Source organism: Lissotriton helveticus, chromosome 9 (assembly GCF_964261635.1).
Source record: "Lissotriton helveticus chromosome 9, aLisHel1.1, whole genome shotgun sequence".
Taxonomy (NCBI): domain Eukaryota; kingdom Metazoa; phylum Chordata; class Amphibia; order Caudata; family Salamandridae; genus Lissotriton; species Lissotriton helveticus.
This window is the reverse complement of record NC_136070.1, coordinates 961,118,776-961,145,873: the sequence shown is the minus strand read 5'-3', so window position 1 is coordinate 961,145,873 and position 27,098 is coordinate 961,118,776. Positions and strand designations below refer to the sequence as shown.

The following is a 27,098-nucleotide window of genomic DNA, read 5'->3' as shown; positions in this document are numbered from 1 at the left end:
CTGCAAACTGAGTGTGTTTGTGGCAGCAGTGAGCGCGCGCCTTTGGCCTGTGCAGTTCCCGCAGGCTTGGGGCACTCTCAGCAGTTGAGCAGGCTCACAGTGTGCAGCTGCAATGTATTTTACACAATCCAATCCCACAGTGCTGCGCGGCTCTAAGTTCAGGCAGGCTGACGTCATGGCCCTGCCGCCGCTGAGAGCCCACTACTCTAGAGACAGCTTGGGCCAGCCTACGCAATCAGGATGTGACACACTTTATGGCGCCGCAAGAGGGATGTGACGTCCTGCTGCTGCCAGAGCAGGCCGCAGGGTCCGGAGTTTCAACTTTGTAAGGTCGTCCGCGGGTCACTGCAAATAATTAATCAAGGTGCTGGGACTGGTTCTTAGAGCACTGCTGCTCGCACCGGCCGGCGCCCGTGTTGCTGGGCTAAAGGTACACTATGCCCGCGCTGCTCACCTGCCATCAAATTAAATATTTCGGAACCCGGCCGCCGAGGATGAGTGCGGCAGCCAGTGACGGATGACAGCCACTGACCGGGTTGCAGCGTCTGCCAGGACTCGGTGGACAGCTCAACCCGTCGGTGTCAGGCCACTGTGACAGCCTGGACGCTTGCAGCTGATTAATTGACCCAGGGGCCAGTCGAGCGATCTTGCACAGCGAGTCGCGGACGCACCAGTTAAGTTGCCCGGGGTTCAGGCTGGGAGATTCAGAAAAACAGATCCGTGAGTATAACAACCAGCCACTTCAAATGTTGTCAAAGTGTTTAATTATAACGCAATCACATTAAATTGAATGGGAGCGCGTGATGTTTCTGAATGCTTTGAAACTTCCACGGACGCCTATTAGGGAACTTAAGGTGCCAGCCATACCACAGACACTTGGTCTTAATTGTAGCCCTATTTACCCATAGGGCCTGTCTCGTTCCTACCACTAGTATGGCATTTGATCAGAAGTTTGTCCCATTGAAACAGGCGTTAGGCAGCAGTTGTATGAGTTGTGAAACTTTCTTGATTTCATGCGATGGGGTTCTTGACTTAGGAGGATGGTACTTGGAAGAGGCGCTCTCAATAAATGGGTGTAATTTCTGAAATGTATATGCTTCCCTTGTTGCCATTGTTTGATTTTGCTCGCGAGAAAGTGTCACTCATAGTCGTTGAATGTCACTCATAATTGCACTGAAATTTCGAAAATGTCACACATAAGCAGTTTGAAACCTTGGCAGCTATGAACCACAGGTTAATTTAGTGACTGTTTGTGGTTCACCCTGACAAGAACTGTGTTTATTAACCTTCTCCCTTTCCACTAAAAACCCAGTTTCTTACATGTATATTAGCAAAGCTCAGAAAGGGATTGCCACAAGATGAAAGACTTTGGCTGATATATATTGTAGCAACAAAAGCTCAGCAAACTTGGCTTTTTTGAATTTCTCCACCACAAGAAAACAATCAAAGAATGAAAATCTTCTGCTTCAGATGGAAATATCGTGGCATTTTGGTAAGACAGTGCACTCCTAGTGGTAATATTGATAATGAAAACAAATTGCCTTAGACACCGGGAGTTGTGCTGGCTGTGAACTGTTATTTGTGACCTCTTTGGTGGGCTTATTCAAAACGTTTTCAAAGGATTAACGCCATAGCCTGGGAGTTATCTTTTTAAGTAACAAGCAATTTTTTTATTCAACATAGGTTTTGCTGTGTTGCTGCTCTCAGACTGGCTATTTCCTTTGCTCTCGCACAGTACTATGCTATATTCCTAGCTGTATGTGACCAAGGACAAAACACTGTCCTAAAATGAATAAAAGGACAAAACTGAAGGGTTGGAAAAATATAAGGATTTGTCAATGCCAAACGGAACTTAAAAGTAAAATGGAACTAAAAAATGTCAGGGTTTTTGGAAGATTTCAGCATGTGCAGATAAAAGAAAATTAAGACGCCAGGGGGAAGAAAACAAGGGTGATCTACTAGAAGGATTAAGAATGCAAAAAGCACAAATGTGGATGCTCCTGTTGGCCATTACGAGCTGGCAACACTGGCATAACAAGCACAACAAAAGCCAAGAGGTCTCGCCTTTTGAACCTATGTTCTTTGCCAATGTAGTCTGCTGATGCTGTGTAGCAGTGGCAAAAAGAAAAAAAAAACGAACAAGAACAGGCACCATGAAGCTTCCACTGTTGCCAGTTGTGTCACTGTGTAGGTATGTGCAGGTGTCAATGCTTACCGAAAGATGCGGGATGCGATTTTCATTTTTAGTTTTTTTTATTATTGATCAAAGATGGTGGCTACCACTTGGATTCACAAGGGAGAGAGATGAAAAACACATGCACTGTCATGGAGTGCACGACCAAAAAGAAAATAGTCATTACCTAAAAGTGAGCATTGGAAGGGTACAAGTCAGCCAATTAAAAGGATGGTAAGGGGACTACGCTGCACGGGAGGGACAAAAACATGAAGAGCAAAGCAAGCAATTGAATAGGAAACAAGCAACTGAGAATGACAGTAAAGCCAACCAATGGTAAGCTATATACAGACTGTAAACCCACAACAGGTCTTTACAACCAGACAGCTTGCTCTGTCTGGAAGGTGAGACCTAAAAAAGGAAGGTGGCAGTTCGATAGCAGAAGGTGCTTAAAGTTTCTGGACTTGGTAATAATGATGGATCTATGTCTCAGATACATTAAGACATGTTTGAATGATTTACATAGTTATCGTACTGATACATGAGATGTCAGTGGAAATAATAAATGATTTGGAAAATCTGAAAACTATGGCTCCCGTGTGTTGGAAAGGCTTGACTAGGTGACTGTGACTAGTAGATTGAGTATGGTAATCTGGACACGCAATATATCTTTAGGACCTCATTATTTCTTTGGGTAATGGTGAGGAAGACAGATGATAGACTATGGCGTAAATGTTCTAGGACTTCTAGTAACATGACAAGCACACTGTCAGCACAAGGGTGCATTGTGGTTAGAACCCTTTTGAGCACAACCCAGTAAAAGAGACGATTGTCATCGATGTTATAAGGTCAGATTACTAGAGGCCTAAGCTATGCAGTAAGAACAATCATTGGTAATGCCAATAGGTCTGGCTTTAAAGAAATATGTATGGTAATATGAAACATTACAAGGAAATAGTACGAAAATGGATATGTAGTTGCATGGAAACAAAGACCTAAATAATAATATTGGTGTTGGTTAAAAGGTCAGGTGACAGTTGCACTGCCAAGTACTGCCACACTGGACCTAAAAATCCATGTTGGTTAATGGTTATCCTCCTCCATCTGCACAGCTCCCAGAAAAGTACACCATAAATGTTCTACTTATAGAAGACACTTTAATAGCATTACAATGTCATGTGTGTGCCCCTGAAAATGTAAGCTCAGACAGAAGAAAAAATAAGCAAAATGATCACAGGTGTGTGGAGAACAATCACATTTTTGTGGAAGCACGCAACTTCTACCCAATCAAAACATGTACTCTGTGCTCCCAACATGTGAGTGGAACCAAAGCACCTCACCTGGTGGTTCTTACATAATTGTCTGGCAAAAGCTGCGCTGCCAAGCCAGACCATAAGAATGAGGGAAGATACACATTACTTTGTGTGCTTATGAAGCACATGACTACTGAGACTTTAATCTGGTTGCTGGTGTGTGTCGTTTTCCTGAGAATGGCATGAACTTTATTTTTAATAAAGAGTACTGTTCCTTGAGACACTTTGGTGGTAAAGCTGCTCTGCACAGACTAATACTACAGATTTTCCATACTACACTGACAGGCACCCCACTTCATACGCTTTTTATTCATTTAGTGTCTCATCATCTCAAGATAACAGTCTGGCCACACTTACCCTCGAGACAGTCTGTCCTCGTTCATCACTGAACTGAACAGTGGCCTTGGAGACTGAATCCAGGTCAGTGCCCTCTATGGTAAGCAAAGAGCCCCTGTGTAAAGAAAGAAAAAAATGAACTTTTACAAAGACAATTATACCCTCCTCATCACAATGCACTGCAGTCAAAGTCCCCCAAAAGAATGAGTGACTTCCAATTCTAGGACGTACAGGGACGACGCCCTACCACATCACACCTTGGTGACTTAGTAGAATTAAACATCTGTGCACTCATAGAAAAGGGAAACCTATCAATAGCAGATCACAGTCTTCAGGAACCTACCCTGTAGTGTGAATAGGGCAAAGGGGAGGGCTTAGTGTTTATCATAAGGATCACTTCATCATATGTCTTGAACGGTAATACCAGCTGTGTGTTCCTAAATACAGTAGATCCTAGGATCACGTCTGGGGGAAGCTAAAAAGCTGCATCCATAGATCTGTAGCCAGCGAGAGCAAATGAAAACAGCTGCAAAGTCGTGGCATGTGGTTCGCCCCCCACAGGTTTAGGGTGAAGAAGTAGCAATGATCGTCTTTTGGAAGCTAGGAAAGGTGAAGCTGGTCATTTTTGGTAGACAGGTGTGGAGAAGGGAACTGTGGTGATGTTCGGGAGTAAAGGTAGTGCGAACCGGTTTGTAAAAACAGAAAGGAGAAATTACATATTATATTGGAGATGAGAAAAGTTGAGTGGAGCTCAGATCCAGGGATGTAAGTAGGCTGGTCGAAATGATAGTGTTCCTAGTTATAAGGGGCGAGGACGAAGCCGGGCACTGTTCTTTTTGTGTGAGCGACTACGAAAGGCGCATCAACAGAGGACAGGTAATTTGAACTTAGAAGGGACATAGGAGGGAAGCATGAATATTGCTAACAGGTCAATACACCAAAGACTGCAAATTCGCGCGAAATTGGCAAGGGGGGGGGTTGCTTCTGTGGGGCCTGGAAGCATTAAATAAGAGATACATTTGATCTATAAAACGTCATTATATGAAAATGGATTGTGTCATTGAACCGTAGTTCAATGTTCTCTGAGCACAGAACCTACAAAAATATCATGAATTGTATATACTATAAATCTTACACCACATGTGCAGACACTACATGATTTACTCTAGGTGGCTCGAAGTATACAGCAGGCATGGCAAGTGTGTCCCAGAGGGTGGTTAAGATGGAAGCAAAATCCCACACCCCACCCCGAAAGACTCATTTCAAATGCTATAAATGTTGACTGTGACAAAGAAGGTATCACTCTTGAAATCCAACAAAAACACACGGCACAGTGAAAGAGACTTGATTGGACTATTAAATACTCGGTCCACAGAAAACGGAAAAATATCCCTTTGGCCACACTTACACACATGTACAAATTTAAACACAGAGTCATGAATATGATCTAAATTAGGGTAGAATTTTAACTTCATTTTGTTAAGCTGTTATATATAGTGACACTTATTAAACTCATCGCCTTATAGCATCTTTAACGCATTTCTTCATCAAATGAACACTGAGGTAGTGCATTAATACAAGTGATGTAGCTGGAATTGTGCATTGCAGTCTTCTGCCAAGAGCGATACAGACTCTAGACGAGTCATAAGGGCTAGTATCTTATCAACTTACTTTGACTGGCAAACGCTTGAAGAAATATTTCAGCAAAGTAATAAGTGCTATAGGATACCCCCAGATGAACGATCTTCTTAACGGTGCGAAGTCCACTGGACATGAAAACAAGTTATTTGAAATACAATCTCTGAGAGGATACTTGAAACTCAATGTACCGACATGATAAACTCTGATTATTTTCACGGAACTTCGTATATTAATTAAATACATATAAAGGAAATTTGATTGAATTGTGCTGATCGAATGGCGTTACATCTTTACAGTACTCTTATGAAGAAGAGTCCTACAGGGTGGTGCACAGAAGGCCCTTCTTACAGTAAAAACTTGAATGTACAATTGGCTTCATGTATTTGAGGCCAGGGGACACTCTCTGGTTGTACATCATAAACTGAGTACCATCACAAAATGTTGATGACATTCCAAGGTGAGTGCAGTCAAGGGGAAGAACAATTCATTTAATCTATCATCAAATTCTCATTGGGAACATGTCCTGTATAGGTGAGATCAACTAAAAATGTTGATGTTACATTACTATGCATTAATAACTTACTCAGACAGGCTGCATTTCGGGGAGACACTGATGAGGGTGGGGTTGGGCCGGTATTGGAAGGTCTGTGGGGAGGCACATTCAGCTTCATCAATCCATACGACTAGTGGAGCACTTGCAGAAAGCGTGCCACCAACTGGGGAGATGCAGCGGATCACTTCCTCCTGGTTATCACTATGGAGAAGAAAAACAACCACAAGGTCGAACTCATTATTGGGCCATGGAAAAGTGTATCAAATGGGGACTAAATGTGGAATGAAACATTATAAGAGCATGAGGCTAGTAGGGAAGTGAGGTGTGCATGTGTTGGGAATCGGACATCCATCTTCCGATCAAAGCTCTGCATGAAACTACTAAAGTGCAAGGTTCTACTGATGTAGGAAGCTTTAAGAAGAAATCATACAAGGAAGTAGAACTTTCTGAAACAGTCTGGATGGAGCTAGTAAACATGTTGGAGCTGCACTTAAAGAGGTGGGCAGCGACAAGAGCGACCCTGTAATAACGAACATTCATTGGCAGCAGAAGCTATCAAAGGAGGGAGCAGCTGCCGAGACCTCATGTTGGGAGGGGATTGAGACTTCCCCCAGAGGGCTTTTATTTAGATTAGATCACACTACGATTAGGTGATTGTTGTAATGTTCCTAAAGTCAGCCCCAGCATGGGCAATAAGACTGCATTGTCCAAATAAAGCTGGAGCAAGCCTTGTGTGAATGGGAGAACCCACTTTAGGGTTTATAAACCTATAAAGAATTCCCACCACTTCCCCACCTCACTTAATAAAATGTGCTATGAAGGATCTGTGGATCTACGCATATATCATATGTATGTGGAATATGTATAATAATAAAATAATAATAAAGGGATTTATAAAGCGCATGGTTACGCCATCCCGGCGTGTCCCTGCGCTGGGGTGAGAGAAGTGGTATTGGCCCAAACCGCGGTCCAAGGCGCCCGCCTGGCTAACCTGAGAACAAATATGTTTTGAGCGCTTTCCTGAACTTCGCTTCAGAGATCTCCATCCAGAGTTTTAAAGGGAGTTTGTTCCAGTTCTGAGCTGCCAAGAACCGGAAGGATATGCCTCCCATTCTGGCCTTTTTTACCTTCTGCACTTTCAGCAGGCCATTCCCACTAGATCTAAGGGACCTTCCAGGCAAATAGCTGGTGACAAGGTCCCTCAGAGATGAAGGACCAGCATTCTGGGTGATGCAGTGGCAAGTGCATAATACCTTAAACATCACTCTTTTCCTTACTGGAAGCCAGTGCAGCGTATCCAGGGCTCTTTTAGAGGCAGCCCTCCGAAGCTGCGTAAGTACCAGCCGTGCGGCGGCATTCTGCACAACCTAAAATCTCCCAAGACATTTAGCAGTGGCGCCAAGATAGAGTATGTTGCCATAGTCTAGGCGAGATGTAATAAGGGCGTGCACCAGCGTCTTCCTAGCCTCTATCGGAAGGAGATCTAACCTTTTACGTAATTTTTTGGGGACTCCAAAATATTTCCCCACTACACGTCTGATGTGCACTTCGTAAGAAAGAGTGGAGTCCAGCCAAACCCCAAGATTTTTCGCCTGGGTGCATGGTATGGGGATAGGGCCCAGACTCGGAGGCCACCAAGCGGACGTCGAGCCAGACGAATCACCCCCTACCACAAGCACCTCTGTCTTGTTGCCATAAAGTTTCAGGCAGTTCTTAGCCATCCAGGAGGCAAGCTCCTGCATGCATGCCCTGAAATTAGAGGCTGCCACGTCCTTTGCCTGGGATAGGGAGATCACCAGCTGGGTATCGTCGGCATAGGAGACGACCCCAATTCCAAAGCCCTGTGCTATCTCCGCCATAGGAGTAATGTACAGTTTGAACAGGGTAGGGCTCAGGGCAGAGCCCTGAGGCACACCCTGCTCCAATTTGATGTCCTTGGAGTAGTGTGCTCCCTGTCTAACCTGAAAACTACGGTCTACCAGGAAGGATTTCAGCCATTTCAGGGCCGGGCCTGAGACACCGCCCTTATTCAGACACTGCAGCAAGGTTTAATGGGCTACAGTGTCGAAGGCGGCACTCAGGTCCAGCATAATCAGGGCTATAGTATGCCCAGCGTCAGCCCCCTGTCTGATGGATTCCGTGGCAAGCAGTAGTGCGGACTCCGTGGAATGACCAGCCCGGAATCCCGATTGAGACGGATGTAGGAGGATAGATTCCTCAATATGTGTCATGAGCTGCCGATTCACCACCTTCTCTGCTACCTTTGCCAGATATGGCAGGAGCGAGATAGGTCGCAAGTTTTCTAGTATGTCTTGATTCATATTCGGCTTCTTCTGGACTGGTAGAACAATAGGTCTTTTCCAACTCCCTGGCACCGTGTGCGAACTAAACGAGACCTCCAAGACATGCCTAATATACGGCTCAAGAATCTCCAAACTCTCGCCCAGCAATTTAGGTGAGGCAGGGCCTTTGGGTGAGCCAGACTTAATGCTGAGACAGATTTTACTGAAAGGCTCCGGGGAGGGAATAATGAAATTGTTCAGTCTCCGACCTGCCTCAGCTTCTCCAGCCATTTCCTCAAATTCCATGCCCCTCCTTACAGTCCCTGAAAAGGATGAGTAGATTTTCTCCACCTTCTCTGAAAAATAATTTGCAACCCTGTTGCATGACTCAGCCGAGCCCACTATTGGCGCGGCAGTAGCTGCAAGGGAAGAAATCTCCTTGTATATTTTAAAGAGTTCTTTTGTAGAGTTTTCCGCCGTCCCAATTCTGGCCTGATAGTAGGTGGCTTTAGCCTGCCTAATAAGACCATAGTATTTTCTTAGTTCCTCACTATTTTTCAATCTATCCTGGCACAAAAATCCCTTTCTCCACTGCCTCTCCAGGCGTTTACATTCAGCTTTTGCGAGATGCAGAGCTGTGGTGAACCAAGGCGCAGATTTATGTGCCCTGCCCATCGGTTTATTAGAGAGCAGCGGGCCACCGTATTAGAGCGTCATCTATACGCCTCTCCAGATTCATACCGCCCAAGGTCAACGCTCGGTTAAAATCATCCCGCACAAAGTTTTTCCATTTCCTAGGTGGATGCTTGCAAGTATATTTTTCCTGGCCTCCGATCTCTGGCACCCTCACCACAAAGGGGACCAGAAAATGATCCGACAATGGAACAGGGAGGGGGGTGGTTACTCCTACATTCTCCCAGCTAGCGAACACAGGATCAAGTAAGTGTCCGTGCTGATGTGTAGGGGCACAGGATTTAAGGCTCAGGTGGAGTGACAGAAGATCCTGGCGTAGGTCAGCTGCCCCCTTAATCAAAGGATCCTCCAAATGAAGATTCAGATCACCCAGTACTAAAAACGTATCAGGTCTTAAAGCCAGATGGGCGATACCCTCGACCAAACTGGGCAAAAAACGTGTAGGGGGGCCAGGAGGTCTATAGACCAAGAGCCCTTTCACCGTAAGGTTGGGGCTAATGTTGAGCATAAAGGAGCCCGCCTCACACTCACATATCGTGAATGGTTAAAGAAAGCATTCAAGGGGAGGTTTAAAGATAACCGCTATCCCTCCTCCTCTGCCTGTCGCCCTATCTATTCTGGCTATTGTATAGCCTGGGGGGGGGGGGAGAGTGCCTCTAGGATATCTGGCTCAGAATCGGCGTCTAGCCAGGTCTCCGTGAGAAACAGGAGATCAAGCTTTCTGTCCGAGAGCAAGTCAGAGATTTCAATTTTATGTTTACTAAGGGATCTACAACTCAGTTGCCCACAGCAGAGTCCATCTCTCCCTAACTGCCTTATGTGATCAATGTTCCACCTGAATGAGCAGTGGCTGCAGGCATCATCTTGAGTGACCATCTTGAGTGACCATCAATGCTGTGCCTGTAATCGCTAGCTCCGCCACGTTATATTGTATTCTTACCGCTATCCGGCCAGGGGTTCTGGCCCCGGTCCCCATATGGCCGCGGACGGGCGCAGACGGGCTTGCCTTTGGCACGCCTTCAGCGCGCCCGCTGCACGCAGTCGCTTGAGCATGAGCCTTTTATCCCTGAAAGACTCAGCAGGGAATGACAACTAGACCGCTAACCGCCCCCCAGCCAACCGGAAGTGCCTGTCTCTACCCTTCCTCGCCCTCCGCTCAACGGTGCTAATTACCACGTCGGACCGGGCGGGAAGGAGGAAATCGAGCACAAGCCTTGGGTTGGAATAAGCAAACCCCCAGAACAGGTAGGATTATATTTTAAAAAGTGCAGCTAACACACTGAAGTCGCGCTATACATTCATTTAAAAAGCCACTGTGCAGTTTAAAATCAGGCGCAATATGCAATGGTATATGGTGACCTTTGCCAAAACACAACGATTCTGCTTAAAAGAATGATTTTAACTATTTGTACTCATTCTAAACATCCCAGAAATTATCTCAGTGTAAAAACTGAAGACGAGCACACCACCTAGTTGTCTGAGCAACTGGGAATAGCGATAAAGCATAAGTGTCCTCCAAGAAGACTAGAGGAGGATGCAGTTTTGCAATAGTGGAGCAACACCACCTTTAACTATTAGGATTATTCATTTGATATGGGCACTTATATATGGGGGATCTCTAACCCATTGCTAGTTCGTAAAAAGCATTTGCACTTGCCAATAAAATGGCAAAGCGATTTAAACAAATGGAACAGTCAGCAAATAACTGTTAGTAGAATCCACAAAGTGTAGGTAAAAAAGAGTGGACCACGGCACCCCCGCCTTTCCAGTTTTATTTTTGCACTACAGATCTAGTATATTGACGGCTGCTGTAGCCTGCCAAATAGGCTTTACACAAGGGATTGGTGTCAATGTTCCCAAATTACCATGAATGTCGATACGATATGACAACTATCTGAGTGCTAGTCTCCTGAACTGTTACACATAATACAGAAATCTGAAGCAGGAACGCAGCGCACAATATATACTTGTATCACCTGTTTTCAAAATATAACAAGGAACTCTAGATTGCATATTTTCCTAGCAGACTCTGCACCAGGACACTTATTCCTGCTCTATTAAACAAGCCATGGCATTTCATTCATAACTTTGGATTTGAAAAAGTTAACACAACTTGATTTGCATCACATGGATAGATTAACCAGAATGACCGGTAGTTGAGTTACAGTTCAGTTATCTAAAATCCTTTTAGTAGTTATGGGGTATGGAATAAGATTACACCATGGAGGCCAGCTTTTGTTAGGAGGAGTGGTGATGTGAGGCCGCTTTGTCTAATGTGAAGAATCCAGGGCATCAGATTGTATGAGAGATAATGTCCATTTTAGATTGATATAGATCAAACAAAGCGAGAGGCTAGAAACCCAAACCATAGTGGTGGAGTAAACTCCAGGCATTGATTAAAGTTTGGTTGATCATACCCATAATATAGCTAACAGAAAGAACCAACTGGAGTCTGCAAATTTTTTAATATGAGTGGGAGCCACTGCAGAAAAAGAAATGGATGATGTTAGAAGGAGCAAAGAGATAGCTTTATACCAAGACAACGCTGGCTAGTTTCCCGAAGAGTGGTGCTACTTTCCTGCTGTCAGAATATTTTAGCTCTAAAAATAATAAAGAATGCTTAGGACAGACTAAGTGCTAGTCCATTATTAGGAGATCAGGTAAGGGTCAAAATGCTCCAAAGAGAATGCACTGGTGTGCAAAACTCCTTTCCAAATGGGAAATAGGAAGCAGATTGGTCATTGTGGCAGTGGGAGACCCTTTGTATCTGTGAAGGATGCCTAGAGATATTAAACATCCTTTTTGCCTTGGCAAGGTCATGATAAAAGCTGCAGTTCAAAGTAGATTCTTATTTTCGGCTAGAGCAGACCGGATTCACACTACTCTGTGACAAGAAAAGAAATACTGCAAGCATATTTTAATTAATTAGAGAATTGCTTTTAAATATGCAGTGTAACCAATAACACATGGCAAATCATGTTCTAGTTGTCTATAGATGTGACTGGCTCATAAACAGTGCATCACAGATGACTACGGTTTACTAAGATTTCTGATCGCACTTCAAGAGGGGTAAATGCACTGGAATTTGTGCGTCACCATACCTTGAATGGTGTTTACTTCTCAAAACTGTCTTTGCATTACGAAGTAAACAGCCTGGGTCGTGCAGCACTGGAAGAATTGCTCTTGTTCTTTTAAAGGAGGAAAAAGCTTAGAAAGATGGTTGAAAAGAATGTGTCTCGCTGATTCCTTTACTACCAGCTGCCGTAGCTGCTTCTTGGCACTTTTTTTGGGATGAACCAAAAATACAGCAAAAACAACAATTAATGGACAGAATGCAGAATAGTTTTTTTGCTCACCATGCCATTCCAGTTTGGATCCAGCCATATGCAAATCAGTCATGACCCTGCTCCCAATGGGAACAGTCCAGCCCGAACTGCCAGACCAGGTCCTCCTTGGACTGGAAACAAGCATCCTAGGACCGGTTTTGGGTTTTCAGTCCTCATCAGCCAGGATAGCTTGACTCCAGTGGAATGGAGAGCACGGGACCCACGTCTGGGCATACCCGTCACACTCGGGGTGACAAAAGTAAAAAGAACAATTGATGGACAGAATGCAGAACAATGTCATACATTCACCCCAGTACAGAGAACTGGACCTAAATCCATAATTTTTTTGCTCACCATGCCATTCCAGTTTGGACCCAGCCAAATGCAAATCAGTCATGACCCTGCTCCCAATGGGAACAGTCCAGCCCGAACTGCCAGACCAGGTCCTCCTTGGACTGGAAACAAGCATCCTAGGACCAGTTTTGGGTTTTCAGCCCTCATCAGCCAGGATAGCTTGACTCCAGTGGAATGGAGAGCACGGGACCCACGTCTGGGCATACCCGTCACACTCGGGGTGACAAAAGCAAAAAGAACAATTGATGGACAGAATGCAGAACAATGTCATACATTCACCCCAGTACAGAGATCTGGACCTAAATCCATAATTGTTTTGCTCACCATGTCATTCCAGTTTGGACCCAGCAATATGCAAATCAGGCTTGACCCTGCGCTCAATGGGAACAGTCCAGCCCGAACTGCCAGGCCAGGTCCTTCCTGGACTGGAAACAAGCATCCTAGGACCGACTTCTGGCTTTCAGCCCTCATCAAACAGGATAGCTTGACTCCAGTGGCATGGAGAGCACTGGACCCACGTCTGGGCATACAAAAACTGCTCATTAATCCAGTCAACTACAATCAAACATCAAAATGAAAATATTGACCCGAAATCAAACATCACAACTGAGAAAAGATTGCCAAATTCTATCGAATTCTGCACAAGAGTAATATCAGTAGAGCATTCAACCGTGCTCAAAACCAAAGTCTAATCTTTGGCAACGAACTGAGATTTCTAATTATAAATCAAAATCAAGAGAAAAATCAGAGTTAAGATTAATAGATCAGTAGTTCTTGTTGCTAGTTGCTTGTTCCACTTTGGGGAGGAGTCTATGACTAGTAAAATATGAAAATGCCCAAGGACGGCCATCTAGAAACACTAACCATCTATCGTAAACAAGCCAACTTACCTGGCACCTCCTAAAAGACACTCTACTCCATTTATGAAAACTTTTCTTTTGTTTCCAACCATCAGATTCTTCCCTCTTATAGCAACCTCAGTGCCTCCAGCCAGAGGCCCAAATGATGGAATAACAGATGTTATGACGGGCTCCTAGTTAAACAAAAACACATGCAATCAAGATTTGAGTACAGAGAAAAATGTAGATGTCAAAGTAACATTGCTCTAGAACAGTTCCTAACACTGGATCAACAAGAGCAGGAGCCATGCAAGAATTTCTGTCTAACATTTGACTTAGTTAAATATGCATGTATTCACTCCTTGTACATTTATCTTAAGTGGATGTCATCCAAATTGTGGCATATACCCAGCCGGGGCCGCAGCAGGTAAGAGTGGTGGGGTCAGGTGAGGGGGGATTTCGAGAGGTGACCACAAGCGAATTTTTTTTATTTATTTAACTTTCCCTCATGGTTGTCTCTCGAAATCCCCCCTCACCTGGCCCAACCGCTCTTGCCTGCAGCGGCTGCGGCTGCATATACCCAGCCTTTGAGGGTCAACACTGCACACCTCCTTTCTTGACCACACAGTTTGAATGATTACATACATCATGACAGGGCAATCTGCAGGTGATGCTCTTAACAGGTGTAGCTTTGCACTGTATGTGGTAGGCAAAAATTCCAGCACTGAGGATGCTCCAATATAGCCTCATAGCCCGCCCTAGCGGACTATACCTGCCATTAAAGACCCGCTCCAGAGTTGAAAGCCTGAGCCGAGGCATGTGTCTTTAACAAGGCTTCAGGCCTTTAATGGCCGGTATAGCCTGCAACGGTGGGCTATAAGGCTATTAGAACATTCTGCCCTTAGAGTGCAGAATGTTTTCATTAGTAAAATAAAGGCCTCACGTAGTCTGAGGGGTTGAAATCCCATCGAGGTCAGTGAGGCCCACATTCACAGCTGCTGCTGTGAAAGAAAAACATTGGAATGTTGATTCTCCGGGCTTCTACCAACCACTAGAAGCCAGGAGCAATCTGTTGTCTTCAATGGAGCGCCCAACATTCCTATGTTCCAATTATTCTTGGTTTGTACAAGGATGTGTTTTAATCAATGACAGAGTAGCATTTGGTGCAATTCCATAACAATGTGGTCATGTCCGATTCAGATTCAAAAGTCTGATTATTCAGTACCTGGCAATTCCTGTCATGGGCCGATATACTAAAAGATGGTCGCAAACTGCACACCGACCTTTTGTGACTGGTCTTTCATTCTGTAATGCGACCTATGAAATAAGAGGTTGCGTCGCAAGCTCCACAGCTGCAATGCGTTGCAGAATGAACTGCCTAATGAAAAATAAATGGGCAGGTCGCTATTCCCAAGTCACTGCGATTGGCTACAAAGATAGGGAGGATAGCCTACAAGGAACAGCAGCACACTGTCCCAGTGTTTGCATTCCCAAACATGAAACAGTTTTTTCTAAGCATCCAGTGTTGGAAGTGGTTTACTTTCTCAGGCATATGCAGTAATATCCTGACATGAAGATGTGATACAATGCTTAATCTTGTGAGAACAGGAAAGAATGTCACAAGTGTTGCACCCCATTCCTATTCAACTACACAGCCCTGTGCGCTAAACACTCACCTTAGAATCAAGGTTTAAATGAATACGCCAGGAGCCACAACATTTGACACTCATTGTCCACAGTGACAATGAGCCACCCATGATACTTTTTCCATATATTCATTGATGTTCAGGATTCAGCACCACAAGTATGCTTCCGCACTAGCAATCCATTTGGTCATGTTTGCGATGTCAAAGTTTCAATAGCACACTCAGTGATGGACCAATGACTAGGCAGACATCTACCATGGCACCCTTGTGACTCAGTCGAAAGAGGACAGTGGTTCTAGAAACGTACCACAAATGAGAAGCCTGGAATTGCTGCTGTGCCAAGGATCCGGTATGGAGAATTCCCTTTCTTCTCCTCGATGGTCACTACGATATCGGTGGACTGAGTCGCTGCCTGTGATCCCACTTTTTGAAGGACACAAACCAAGCTGTGTAAGCAAGCAGGGCTTAGGATCAGTAAATTAGCAGTCATGTCAAGTAGAAAGCCCCGAGAAACATCATTTTTGTTAAACAACACAAAGCAGTAACAACCCTTACACACAAATGTGCACACTCAGAGATCAAGCATGGAAGACTTCTATTTAAAAAATCTCGCAACAGGTGGTTCTATGTTCCCTGTACACAATACAAAGGTTACAGGAAAATTCCCAAACAAAAGTTGTACAAAGGACAGCAAACACATTTTAGGGCTTCAGGTTAGAAGTGAACTTGCTAAAATTGCGTTGGGGAACTATTTTATATGTAATAAGTCAGGTTATAGAATGTATTACAAGATATTTATCCATCGACCGACTTTGGTGTCATTTCAGCATACTCTTTACCAACTGAGAAGTCTCAGTTTGGTGTAGGCTATATCATGGGAGACTCTTACCCCAAACACCCAATGCTGCCAATCTTGTCATCTGTATATCTGAAAATATTTACAATCATGTGGTTTTCGGTGTTCTCAATGAAAGGAGATGGAAGTCCCTTCCTTGCTGTGGAATAAATGATCCAGCACATCTCCTCTTCACATACCTTTTTGGGAAGAGTTAATGGCCAGCATTATAAACCCTGCATGCTGCAGCCCTAGATTAGGGATGCAGAGCATACAAATTTGCTAGTGCATGCCTGTTCAGCGCTGGTACACGAGTGTCGGCCCCATGCCGATTTTCAGGTTATCGACTGGAGACAAATACAGACTCCTGAATCTAACAAGGAATTACTTAGATAGTGGTTAATCTAGCCTAGATCCAGCCCTCAGGGATCAGCACTTCACCCCTCATGTTAAAGTATCTGGTGCAATATAGAGTGCAGGGGCGTTGTAAGCCCCCCACATTAGAAGCTACAGTGGGGGTGGAGTTATTTAAGGGGTTCTTGCGTCTGCAACTTGGAAGGCAAATGTGCATAATTACCGCTAAAGAAAGATGCGTTGACAGAAAAGTAAAAGACTGGTGGAAAGTTAAAAGGAAGGATGGGTGTGTAATGTGGCCGGGGCCTACATGTACCGGCCACCATCCCGAGGGTCGACAAAGCGGACACTAGACACACTTGGATCTCTGTCTGGATCTGGCCAGAAGCGGCCCACTGACAGTTTTATCTATACCTGGGGGTTGCACCCAGCCTCCAAGGTCCATGCTACATTTTGCTTGGGTAGAGGGCGGGTGGCACTTTACAGGGTGAAAGAGTAGCTAGGTGAAAAGATGGATGAAGAGATGGATGAAAGAATGGATGAAAGGATGGATGAAAGAACGAATGAATGGCAGAATATAATGGTGAAATGGTGGACAGCAGCGGGTGGATGAAAGTGTTGAAGGCTGAATGGATAGATGCTTGAATGCTTCTAGGGAGGGTCGGGCTTACTTGCTTCCCTTGCCTGGTGCCATTAGTGCTTTGGTTCAAAGTGGGCGGTATTTTAATTTTCTGGCTACTCTCTTGACGAGTGGTACCTCTGAGAGAGGAGAGGCATGCATATTAGAATTACTGAGTAGCATCAGATCTCTATAATGATCTCAATGGTAAAATGCAACCTTTCTCTGTAATGTTTTAAACGTACAAATCTTGAAGCATTTTGTATGCATTGATGTTTGGATTGTTTATATGTTGAGTTGTGATGTAGCTGTAGCAAAAGTATTTTCAGGACAAAAAGACCTTCAACTTCTTGCTTTTCTACTTGCACAGCTCAGGTGTCCAAAATTCAGTAAAATCATCTTCACTTTCAACATCCATTTGGAATAGTAACAGTTACTGAGCATGGACCTTGCTTTCACTTTCACAATCACATGACCTCTTCATAAGGAATGGAGGCGTTGAATCGAAAGGAAACTGAAATTGTGGGGTGGTAGAGTTCACATCCAAGCAACCACCGTTTTACTCCACTTAACAGAATGATCCAGAGAGATACCAGGAGCTGCCATTACAGACAGTGCCTAGAGGCTGCAATGGGCATGTGCACCCATTTTCTGCGCCACCAGGGCACTGCTGTATTACAGAAGGAGCTGCAGACACTTGTGTGGCACCTTCTGTTATCCTGATGGCACCGCCACAATCTTAAGGGCGTGTTTCCACATTTGCATGGGACATGGCCCCTACAAATGAGGGAAATGCTTTGCCACTGGGTCTGCACCGTATTATGGAAACAGGTGCAGAGACAAAAAAAGATGTCAGGGGGCACAGTTACTATGTGACACAAAAAGCTGGCACAATCAGGGCAGCCCTTTGGAAGGGGAATGAGGGTCCCATGAGCCTTCCACACAACCCCCACAGGCAGGTTCACTCATTCACTGCAACCAACTACAATTGCTATCCTCACCCACCCACTGAAGTGGTGGCGGGCGCTGTTTTAACAGTGAAAGAGGGAGCAGGTGCTTCAAGCCTTTAGAATTAATGATGAAAGAATTCCCATTATCCCAGCAGAGAAGCTTCCTCTCGTGAAGGACACAAAGGACAACCTGTACTTTAATTTACAATGCAAGGACATTTTTAGAGAGTAATCCCTTCAAAAAGAGTAACGATTACATGGCCAGAGAGACCTCTTTCAACTGCAGAGGTGGTTCCACAAGAGGCTTCCACGACAAAGGAGAAAACTATGGTCTTCCGGAGTTGGTGATGCCACACACAAATGACACAGTGACAAAGGAAACCAAACGTCTCCTTTTAGCTGCAGACTGGTGTCGATCCTTCCACAGCAAAATTGAGACATTTCAAGGGCCATTAACATTCCCCTTCTTTTTCCATCTCCGGCTCAGCAGGCGATACTCTGCATTCTGAACTGGCCAATAGGACTTAAAAAAACTGGCATTCCCACTGATACACTGTCCATAAGGCTTGCCCTCTATTAGTCAATGCAGCCCATGTCTACTTTCCCAGCGCTGCTCGCTCACCTCTTGATGTGGCTTTTTTCAGGATTAACGTTGCAAGGCGTCTCTCCCACCATGATTTTGTGTGTATCGCGTGAAATTGCAAATTCAGGCTCGGAGGAGTACACAACCCTAGACTGGAAATCCCTGCCGCACAGCGTTATCTCCGTGGTGGCAGACACAGGAGCACTTTTTGGGTAAAACTGAAAGGTAAATTGTACAGAGTTAAAATACTTTTAAATAAAAAAAAAAATTAAAAATAATAATCAGAGAAAGCAGAAAGTGGAAACTAATAAAGGAGTAGAAATGAAGTAAAAAAGATAAAAGGCATTAGAAACTGTCAAAAGATCAGTGTCTCGCTCATTCATGGGTAAAAAGCATATCATGATCGCAAATAACCATACAAAGGTTGTCGACATGTCCACTGCGTACTTACGTCAGTGATGATGGGGGAGCACGTTTCCTGATTCCACGTGGTCGAGCACTTGGGTGAGCGCGTGCAGGTGTTCTCGCACCAGCCACATTTCATGAACGGTGGAGCCCGCAAGCAGCGGCTGCAGGTGAGGAAGTATTCGCAGCCAGGACCCGTCACATTCACCATCGACAACTTCCGGTTCGGCAGAAAAAAAAAACAGAATTAGGGACGAGGGATGGAAAAGAAAAGAAAAAGGGAACAGCTAAGTCACACAAATGAAATGTAGAAGTAAGAAATAGCAGCATACGCTGTCAAACATTTACAGAATGCAAGCACTGCATAACCACTCCAGGGCGCATGTTGGGCCAGTTAATTTATAAGTTACCTGTTCAGGATTCCAACCTCTCAGCAAGTCTTAAGTTTCTAGGGAACATTAATAAAGGTTTGTTTGTAGCGCTTATAGCCACAGGCCTGCTAATAACCACTGTTAGTATTTATTATTTTTAGTAGTCTCTTTAATGACTTCGGAATGTTGGAAGACTGAATCAGAGTTGATGGAATTCAAACTAGTGTCCTACATCGCAGCATTTATCAACAGCTAGCTGTAGTGTTTTATCTAGGAACCTGAATCGATATTCCTATTTTATGCCCTTGTCCGGTTATAATCAATAATGTCCATACAACGGCAGAATAATCATAGCCATAATTCAGTTGTAGCACATGCTGTCACATTAAGCAAGGCTACTTCTCCGGCCCCCTAGTAAGCACACCGAGTTCTCTAAACAAAACCAAGCCTCCAGCAACCTGGGAAATCCCCCTTGCTTTTGTTTTGATTTCGTCCTAGAACTCCTGTAAAGCACTGTAAGAACGGCCAGTTCTTAGTGACATCTTTATTGACGTCTTATGTCCAACCTTACGTCAAACCCAGGCACCTTTCAAGTATAAATATACCAACGTTGCCTTAAGCAAACACACGGTGGTGATTCTGGAGCAGAGCAGCTATCTACTTGCCCGAGAGCCCAGCTGATGCGAGAGCCCACGGACGCTGCCCCTCCTCTTTGACGCACTGAGAGAGACGCTGTCTTTTCTCCTGCCGAGAAATCCAGCTCCGGTGTTTCCAGATACCTTCGCGGGCTACTGGGATATCGAGTCCTGAGAAAGAGATACAAGACCTCCTGCTTTCTATTACCCAGGTACGGAACTGACTAAACCCTTACAGAGAATTCTTGAGTCAGATTCTTGACAAAACAAACTTAACTTAAACTGCTATTTACTTACTCCTTCCCACGTATTAGGCGTAGGTCAGGTACACCGGGGTAGGCGTATTTAGAAGCACCAGTTGAGTACGATTAGTCAATGTATATATGTATGTATATATTTTATCTATTTTAAAGTATCATATGGCTAAGAAACCATATCAATGCTTTTACAGTATTATTTTATAATCCTCCTTTTACTGTACGCACTTTACTTTACCATGAGTATTACAATCGTGGCAATTCATTTCTCTTGTATGAGGAAGAAGACTGCTCAATAAATAACACCTTTTATTGAAAACGCCCGTCTCTCTTTTCTCTGCATTCTGGTGAAACTAAGTACGCACATTTGACTGAGTGAAATAGATGTCTATTGTTTTCACACGACTCTAGAGATACACTCTTATTCAGGGAGAGCAAAGTTGTCATGTTTTATGGTTGTCAGAAGCTAATCCCTTCTTGTCTATCCAGGGAGGTTAAACTCCTCCTCGTTTATTCAAGAAAGTTTCTAGTGACCTCTGAGCTAGCAGGCAAACCTTAAGTCTAATATAGTCAGTAGAGACCTAGATAACATCAGTCCTACGTCTACACTGCTGAATATATTATTCCAATGTGCAGAGCCTATTGGGAATATAGGAACTACACTACATGGCGCCCAACGTTTGGTAAGGCGATAAATCTAACGCAAGACGTTAGAGTAACTCAGTCGTGCTTTTTCAACAGACCCTTTTTTCCCGTAAATACTCCAAAAGACGTCTGGAGTGGGTAAAAGGTTAAAATCCGCCGGAACTTAGTAGGAAGAGATTTCTATGTATAGTTTTTGGTTTAGTCAACGTTGAAGGATACAGTGTTCCAAAAATATTGTGCACCTAATCTTTGTTTCCTTGAAACTTGATCTGCAACAAAAACCTTTCTGTCAGTAAAAATGTCAGACAATGAAGACGAAAGGGAGGCAGCTAGAATAGCAGCTCAACTCCTAGAGGATGACACAAGTCTCCTACAGAATGACCCAAATGCAATACTCATTCCGGTCAACATAAGAAAAACTATAACTCTTAAACTTATAGAAAATGGACTAACATCGAGAGGTGGTACAGTCATATTCGTAATTGAGGCACATGAATATCGGCAGACAGAGGTATTCTATTCATGGATACACTTTCCAGCAGCAAACGCTGTCACATACGAATTCCACTATTACAAAATAGAGGAACCTCCGGATGAATACACTCCTTTCGAGGAAGTGGAAATCCCATTAAAATACCAAGAGCACCTGCTCTGGTTTAAAGGTGCCCTAAAACATAATGATCAAATCACCAGGCTCGGTCCACTAGGTAGACCAGGAGCAACGTGGCCGGTTCTAGCCAGCTACACACCACATCCCGACATTGAAAAAATGTCAAGTGAAGAACTCTTAGTTAAAATAAAAGAATTAACAAAGGCATATAGAGAGTTAGTTCAATTGGCAACGGAGGATATAACATTCCGCCAGAAATTGAAAGAGACAGATATAACAGAACAACCTTTTGAACTTGCCAGAATCATAGAAAAATCCTATGAAGAACTAGGAAGAGATAGTTTGAGTGGGAAACCAGTAAAACCCCAACTAACTGAAAATCCTGAAAACATATTAATTAAAAATAATCTAAACACTCCAAAAAAGAGCTGGGATGGAAATAAACAATCCACTCCCAAAGAAAAAGGATTCCAGTCCAGAGGAAGGTCTCCTCGGCGGAGAGAAAGATCTCCGGACCAAGGACACAAGTCTCCCCAGAGGGAGCCCTCTGAGAAAAGATACAACCTTAGAAATAGAGATAATCTAAAGAAACCTGATAGATATCAAGATATTGATACACGTCCCTCTCGATCTTTTCAGACTTCCTCGCAGAAATCGGAAAGAAGAGGACGGTCAGAACAAAGGGAAGAGCCCGTCAAGTCCAAAGACAAAGAACCTGCTCATCAAAGTAAAAAATTACAATTTCCAAGAAAGAAGGTAGCCAGCATTAAAATAATCAAACATGCCGAGGATACTGAGGACACAGCTGAAAAACTGAGAGTGGGCCCAGACAGTGCTAGACAGTGCAGCAGAAGTGACCACAGCTCGCAAGATCCTGATGAATCATCTGGAGACAGTGGACACGAATGAATACATTCAAGTGGAAACTGCAGACCGCAGAGTTAGCAAACCTCATAAAATATATACGAGATAACATTACGTATAGAGGGAGATAAGACTAGGAAAGTAAGGGGTCTATTTTGGGATAACCTTTCCAAAGGCTATGACATCCTTTTAGCTGAAAAGGACTGGCCACCAGAGTTTGTCAGGGAGTGCCCTCGTGGCGAAGAAATGATTATGCCTGCCTTCTCAAATCACATTCCAATTCACAAAAAATATACACTTGCAAGAAAGTGGGCAGTAGCCCAAGCTCCTGCATTATATAAAAATCGTGTAGGATGGGATGAGGACTCTCCTCCTCACAAAATCCAATTAAAATGTCAACCAACTGCACAAAGGCAGTACCCAATTAAGCAAGAAGCTAAAAAACAGGTCAGGGAGATCTTAGATCAACTTGAATACCGGGGGGGATTGAAACATGCACCTCACAAATGAACAATCCTTTGTTTCCTGTCTCCAAGCCAGACGATTCATATCGCCTAGTTTTGGACTACAGACACCTTAACTCATGTTGCAAGACATTTGCAGTACAAAACTCACACAGTGCAGCACTAATGAATAACATCGTGCGCAAAAAATACAAAACAACATTAGACATCTCTAATGGATTCTTTTGTCAAAACATTGCACCTGAAAGCAGGTATTTGACCGCTTTCTCAATAATGGGCTCGCAGAAATTTCTGTCGACTCCCACAGGGGTTCAAGAACAGCCCAGGATTATTCTCAGCAAGAGTAACAGAGTTACTACAAATGTATGATGATGAGGCATTATCTTATGTCGATGACATCTATCTGACAGATGATGACTTGGATACTCACTTGAAAAGAGTGAACACCATAATACTTGGGTTCGCAGCAGAGGGTTACAAATTCAACTTTAAAAAGTCACGAATTGCCCATCTGACTGTCCTGTTTTTAGGATATTAATTATCAAGTGAAGGCAAAAGCCTAGCAGACAATTTCTTAGAGAAGTGTGCTGTACTCCAAGCACCAAAAACGCTGAGGAACTTACAATCAATACTAGGTTTCCTGAATTTCGGAAGAACATATATTCTAAATTATGCAGAGAGGGTTAAACCTCTCTATGAATTAATAAAACCTGATTTTAAACCAATCAATTGGACTCAAAAACACACAGAAATTTTGAGATCATTGCAAACAGACATGTTAGCAAAAACAAAATTGCAAACTCGCGATAACACACGCAACCTTGTAATCCGAGTCATCCCAGGAAGATGCGGATTCACGTACCTGACCTCTAATGAGGGAGAAAAGGTACCAATAGCATACAAATCACACTTGTACTCACAATCTGAAAAAACATTCAATCTTGCGGAAAATGTTGTAAATGCGGTTCAAACAGCTGTAGCAAAAGAAAGACCCAAGGCAGACAGATTACTGTTTTAACAGCAGAATCAGCCTTCGAGGCATTAACAAGCCCACGCAATTTAACTACCGTGGCATTAGATCCAAAATGGATACAATGGGAAAATTATCTTGCAACAGAAAAAGTGAAATACTATTTTGACCCGGAAATGAAAAAATTAAAATATCTAACGTATGAAAGAGAACATCCTCTGCCAATCGAAATTCTGCCCATACAACTTTACACCTGTGTAATATACACAGATGGATATGCACAACCCTCAGTTTGGGGAAAACAAGCTTATAACGCTACGTGCGGGGTTGTCAAAAGCCGGTGGCGCGGAGGTAAATTGAGACCACTGGTAACAATGTCACAATCTGTAAAAGACAATTCATCTCACCAAACTGAATTAATAGCTTTAAAAATGGCGCTCGGCATTGCCGATCGCGAATTCCCGACACTAATAGTGTGCGAATCGCATTCCTGCATTAAATCATACAATAATGACTTGCAGAAATGGGTTAAAAACGGTTACAAAGATTACACAGGTGCCACAATAAAGCATAAAAAGCTTTGGGAACAGATAGTTCTTTTGCAGAAAGAACTACAAAAGACTCACGTGATACATACACTGAGTCATCAGCGTGATGGCGTTCGCGCTGCAGGGAATTCATTGGCTGAAACAGCCACAGCGGAAGCAACTAAACCGCTTCCGTAGCCACAAAAAAGCGTTCAGAAAAATACATAGACGGGGAAACCATCCTGGCGGTAAAAACGTCTTCAAAAGGCGACTGTGCAGCATTACCCGTGAACTATCCACTCAATTATACATACATAATCGATGCAAACTCCGTTCCTTTTGCTCGAATCCCTGGAGTGGGGGATAGAGTAATTCCAAACACGAACAGGAGAATCTTCTTAATACAAGAAGCACATATGGGATTAGGTCTAAGGCATCAGATGATCAAAGAATCTCTGACAGAATTATAATCAGAATACTGGTGGCCAGGAATGAGCTTGGATAATCACAAATTTGCAAAAAATTGTGAAAACTGCAACAGAGATCGCAGTGGCGAACCGGCCGAAGTAGTGCCAGAACACCTAATAGAAAGCATAAGGCGATCTATACGCATGATTAAACAGGAAGCATGCGTCCCAATGTATATTATTTAAGACTAGATTCACTTAAAATGTAGACACCAGCGCTCGGCTGACGCCAGAACTGTTATAAAAGATTTGCGAGTCTACATCGGCACATACGCAATTGGCATGCTACATTCTGACCAGGGTCCTGCTTTTAGCTCTCAAGCTTATAAGGAGGCCATGACCAGCATGGGCATTGCATTGCGGTACTCTTGTCCCTTCCATCCTGAGGGAAACGGGATTGTGGAAAGAAAAAACCGAGACATAAAGCAATCTATAACGGCAAGGGTATTAGGTACGGGTGATGGGTGGGTCCAACATTTAACAAGTGTCCAACTTAGTCTTAACAATCTGCCAAGAAATTCGCTAAAAGGTTTCAGTCCGTATGAACTATTGTTCGGGACTAGAATGCACATTCAGGACCTCGATAGTCAGACTTCAGTGGTAGAAGAAAAATGCTTTGCTATCAAAGATCGTTTGGCTATCTTACAGGACTTAAATGAAACAAGAAAAGACCTGAGCAACGTAAAGCTAAAACGGCAGCCAACAGCCACTGAAGAGAAACCACCTGTCCCAGCAAGGCCTGTCTGGATTCCAAAGATTGGGGATCTGGTCAGAGAGAAGATCGCGGTGAAGAAGGAATTTGGGCCTTCTTAGAGGAAAGCAGTACCTGTCTTAGCTGTCAGCGGAACAAGATCAGTTGTACTACCGCCCCTTGCTGGTAAAAAGGAGAACCGAGTTGTATCCATCGACCTGGTAAAACCACAATCATGTGGCGGATAATAAGTAGTAGGCCCAGTGGACTCCCAAAAAATAGCAGAACACCAAAGTTTGCTACAATACAAGAGGTTCAAACTGAGAGACTAATCGCATTTGATAAACCTGCAGTGATTAAAAAAGGACTATGCAATAATGCCATGGAACTTGTGCCTCTTGAAACCCAAATTGCAACAGTTCATCAAGAAACACCTGTCTACAATGATGTAGCCACAGACTATGCTAATGAAACAAAGAAAATTGCAAAAGCAAATAAAAATCCGGAAGCGATTCCAACAATTGACAGAACTGCATCTGGCTACTTCATCAATTTCGATGACTTTTCTGAGGATCCAAGCGAGACTGAGGTACAGCCAACAACTAAATCTTTTAAAAACAAAGTAACAGAACTCTTTCATCAACTCAAAGAAACCTATCTGATTTCTCCATGGATTGAATTTTGGATTGTGTTAGGTGTACTTTTTCTCCTGCTTTGGCTCATCATGGTTCTTTGTTTGGGAAAATTCATTGAGGGAAAATATAGTACAATGGACACAGCAAGTCAGAACATCAACTTGGTCCTAAAGCCACACAAGTCATCTCACATCGAGAAAAGAGAACTATCATCCGTGAATGTCACAGCCAATCCAATACCCGGTGGGGTAGCTTGGGACAAAACAGATTACGAAATCTATGGCCCGGTCAAGCTCTTGAAGTATCCACACCAGTTTAAGATTTCATTGAGTGACTTTGTAAAACCGAGCACATTCTCTGATGATTGGGACTTTGAAAGTATTAATGATATGATGTCAGATTTAGTAATGTCAGCAAAATTTACAGAACATGATTACTTGCAGGGTTCATCTAATTATGAAGAATTGTACTGCTACAACCACTTTGCACATCACTATTTGCATAAATCTGCTCAACCTAGAAATGTTTTAAATTATAATCAATGGGAACATTGTGCAACTCCACCAAAAGGCAGTTCTAAAACATTTTATGAGAAATTCCCATACTTCTCAGGGTTTAACACAAGTGAAGCAGAAGCCTTTTATTTCAAAATGTTAAATAAGACAGGAATGAAAACAATGCTGACAAACACTAAATTAATCTATTCAGAAGCATTTTATGAACAAATTACTACATTTGGTTTTGATTTTTGGAAAAACAATATTGAAACAAAAACCATCTGGGGTACCAAAGATTGGCAGGTCCAAGGTATAGAATCATTATTTAGAGCCTGCATGATCCCAGAACAAATTATATTCTTGAATGATACCATTCAACAGACAACCTGTCTTGGCCTAGCCAAAATTAAAGACTTGAACAAACCGTCTATTCCAAAGCCAACACCAGACAGTAATGGCACTACAGATGTTGAGATAGACGTATCCCATATTTTTAACCAAAACAGAACACATCCTGATTGGAAAAAATGGTTGATCTGGCCCACAGACACAAATAACTGTCA

General features: G+C 43.4%; 1 protein-coding gene across 2 annotated transcripts in view; it reads right to left on the bottom strand.

The window, feature by feature from the left end:
* The window catches only part of MST1R (macrophage stimulating 1 receptor), a 410,648-nt gene that overhangs the window by 75,401 nt on the left and 308,149 nt on the right, over positions 1-27,098 (bottom strand). For both annotated transcript variants that reach the window (XM_078661246.1, XM_078661247.1), the window contains 6 exons: positions 18,949-19,119; positions 18,537-18,715; positions 15,464-15,602; positions 13,562-13,704; positions 6,047-6,217; positions 3,844-3,937 (listed from right to left, as the gene is read on the bottom strand). In XM_078661246.1, coding sequence (XP_078517372.1) covers positions 3,844-3,937; positions 6,047-6,217; positions 13,562-13,704; positions 15,464-15,602; positions 18,537-18,715; positions 18,949-19,119 — 897 coding nt within the window. The remainder of the gene's footprint in view (positions 1-3,843; positions 3,938-6,046; positions 6,218-13,561; positions 13,705-15,463; positions 15,603-18,536; positions 18,716-18,948; positions 19,120-27,098) is intronic.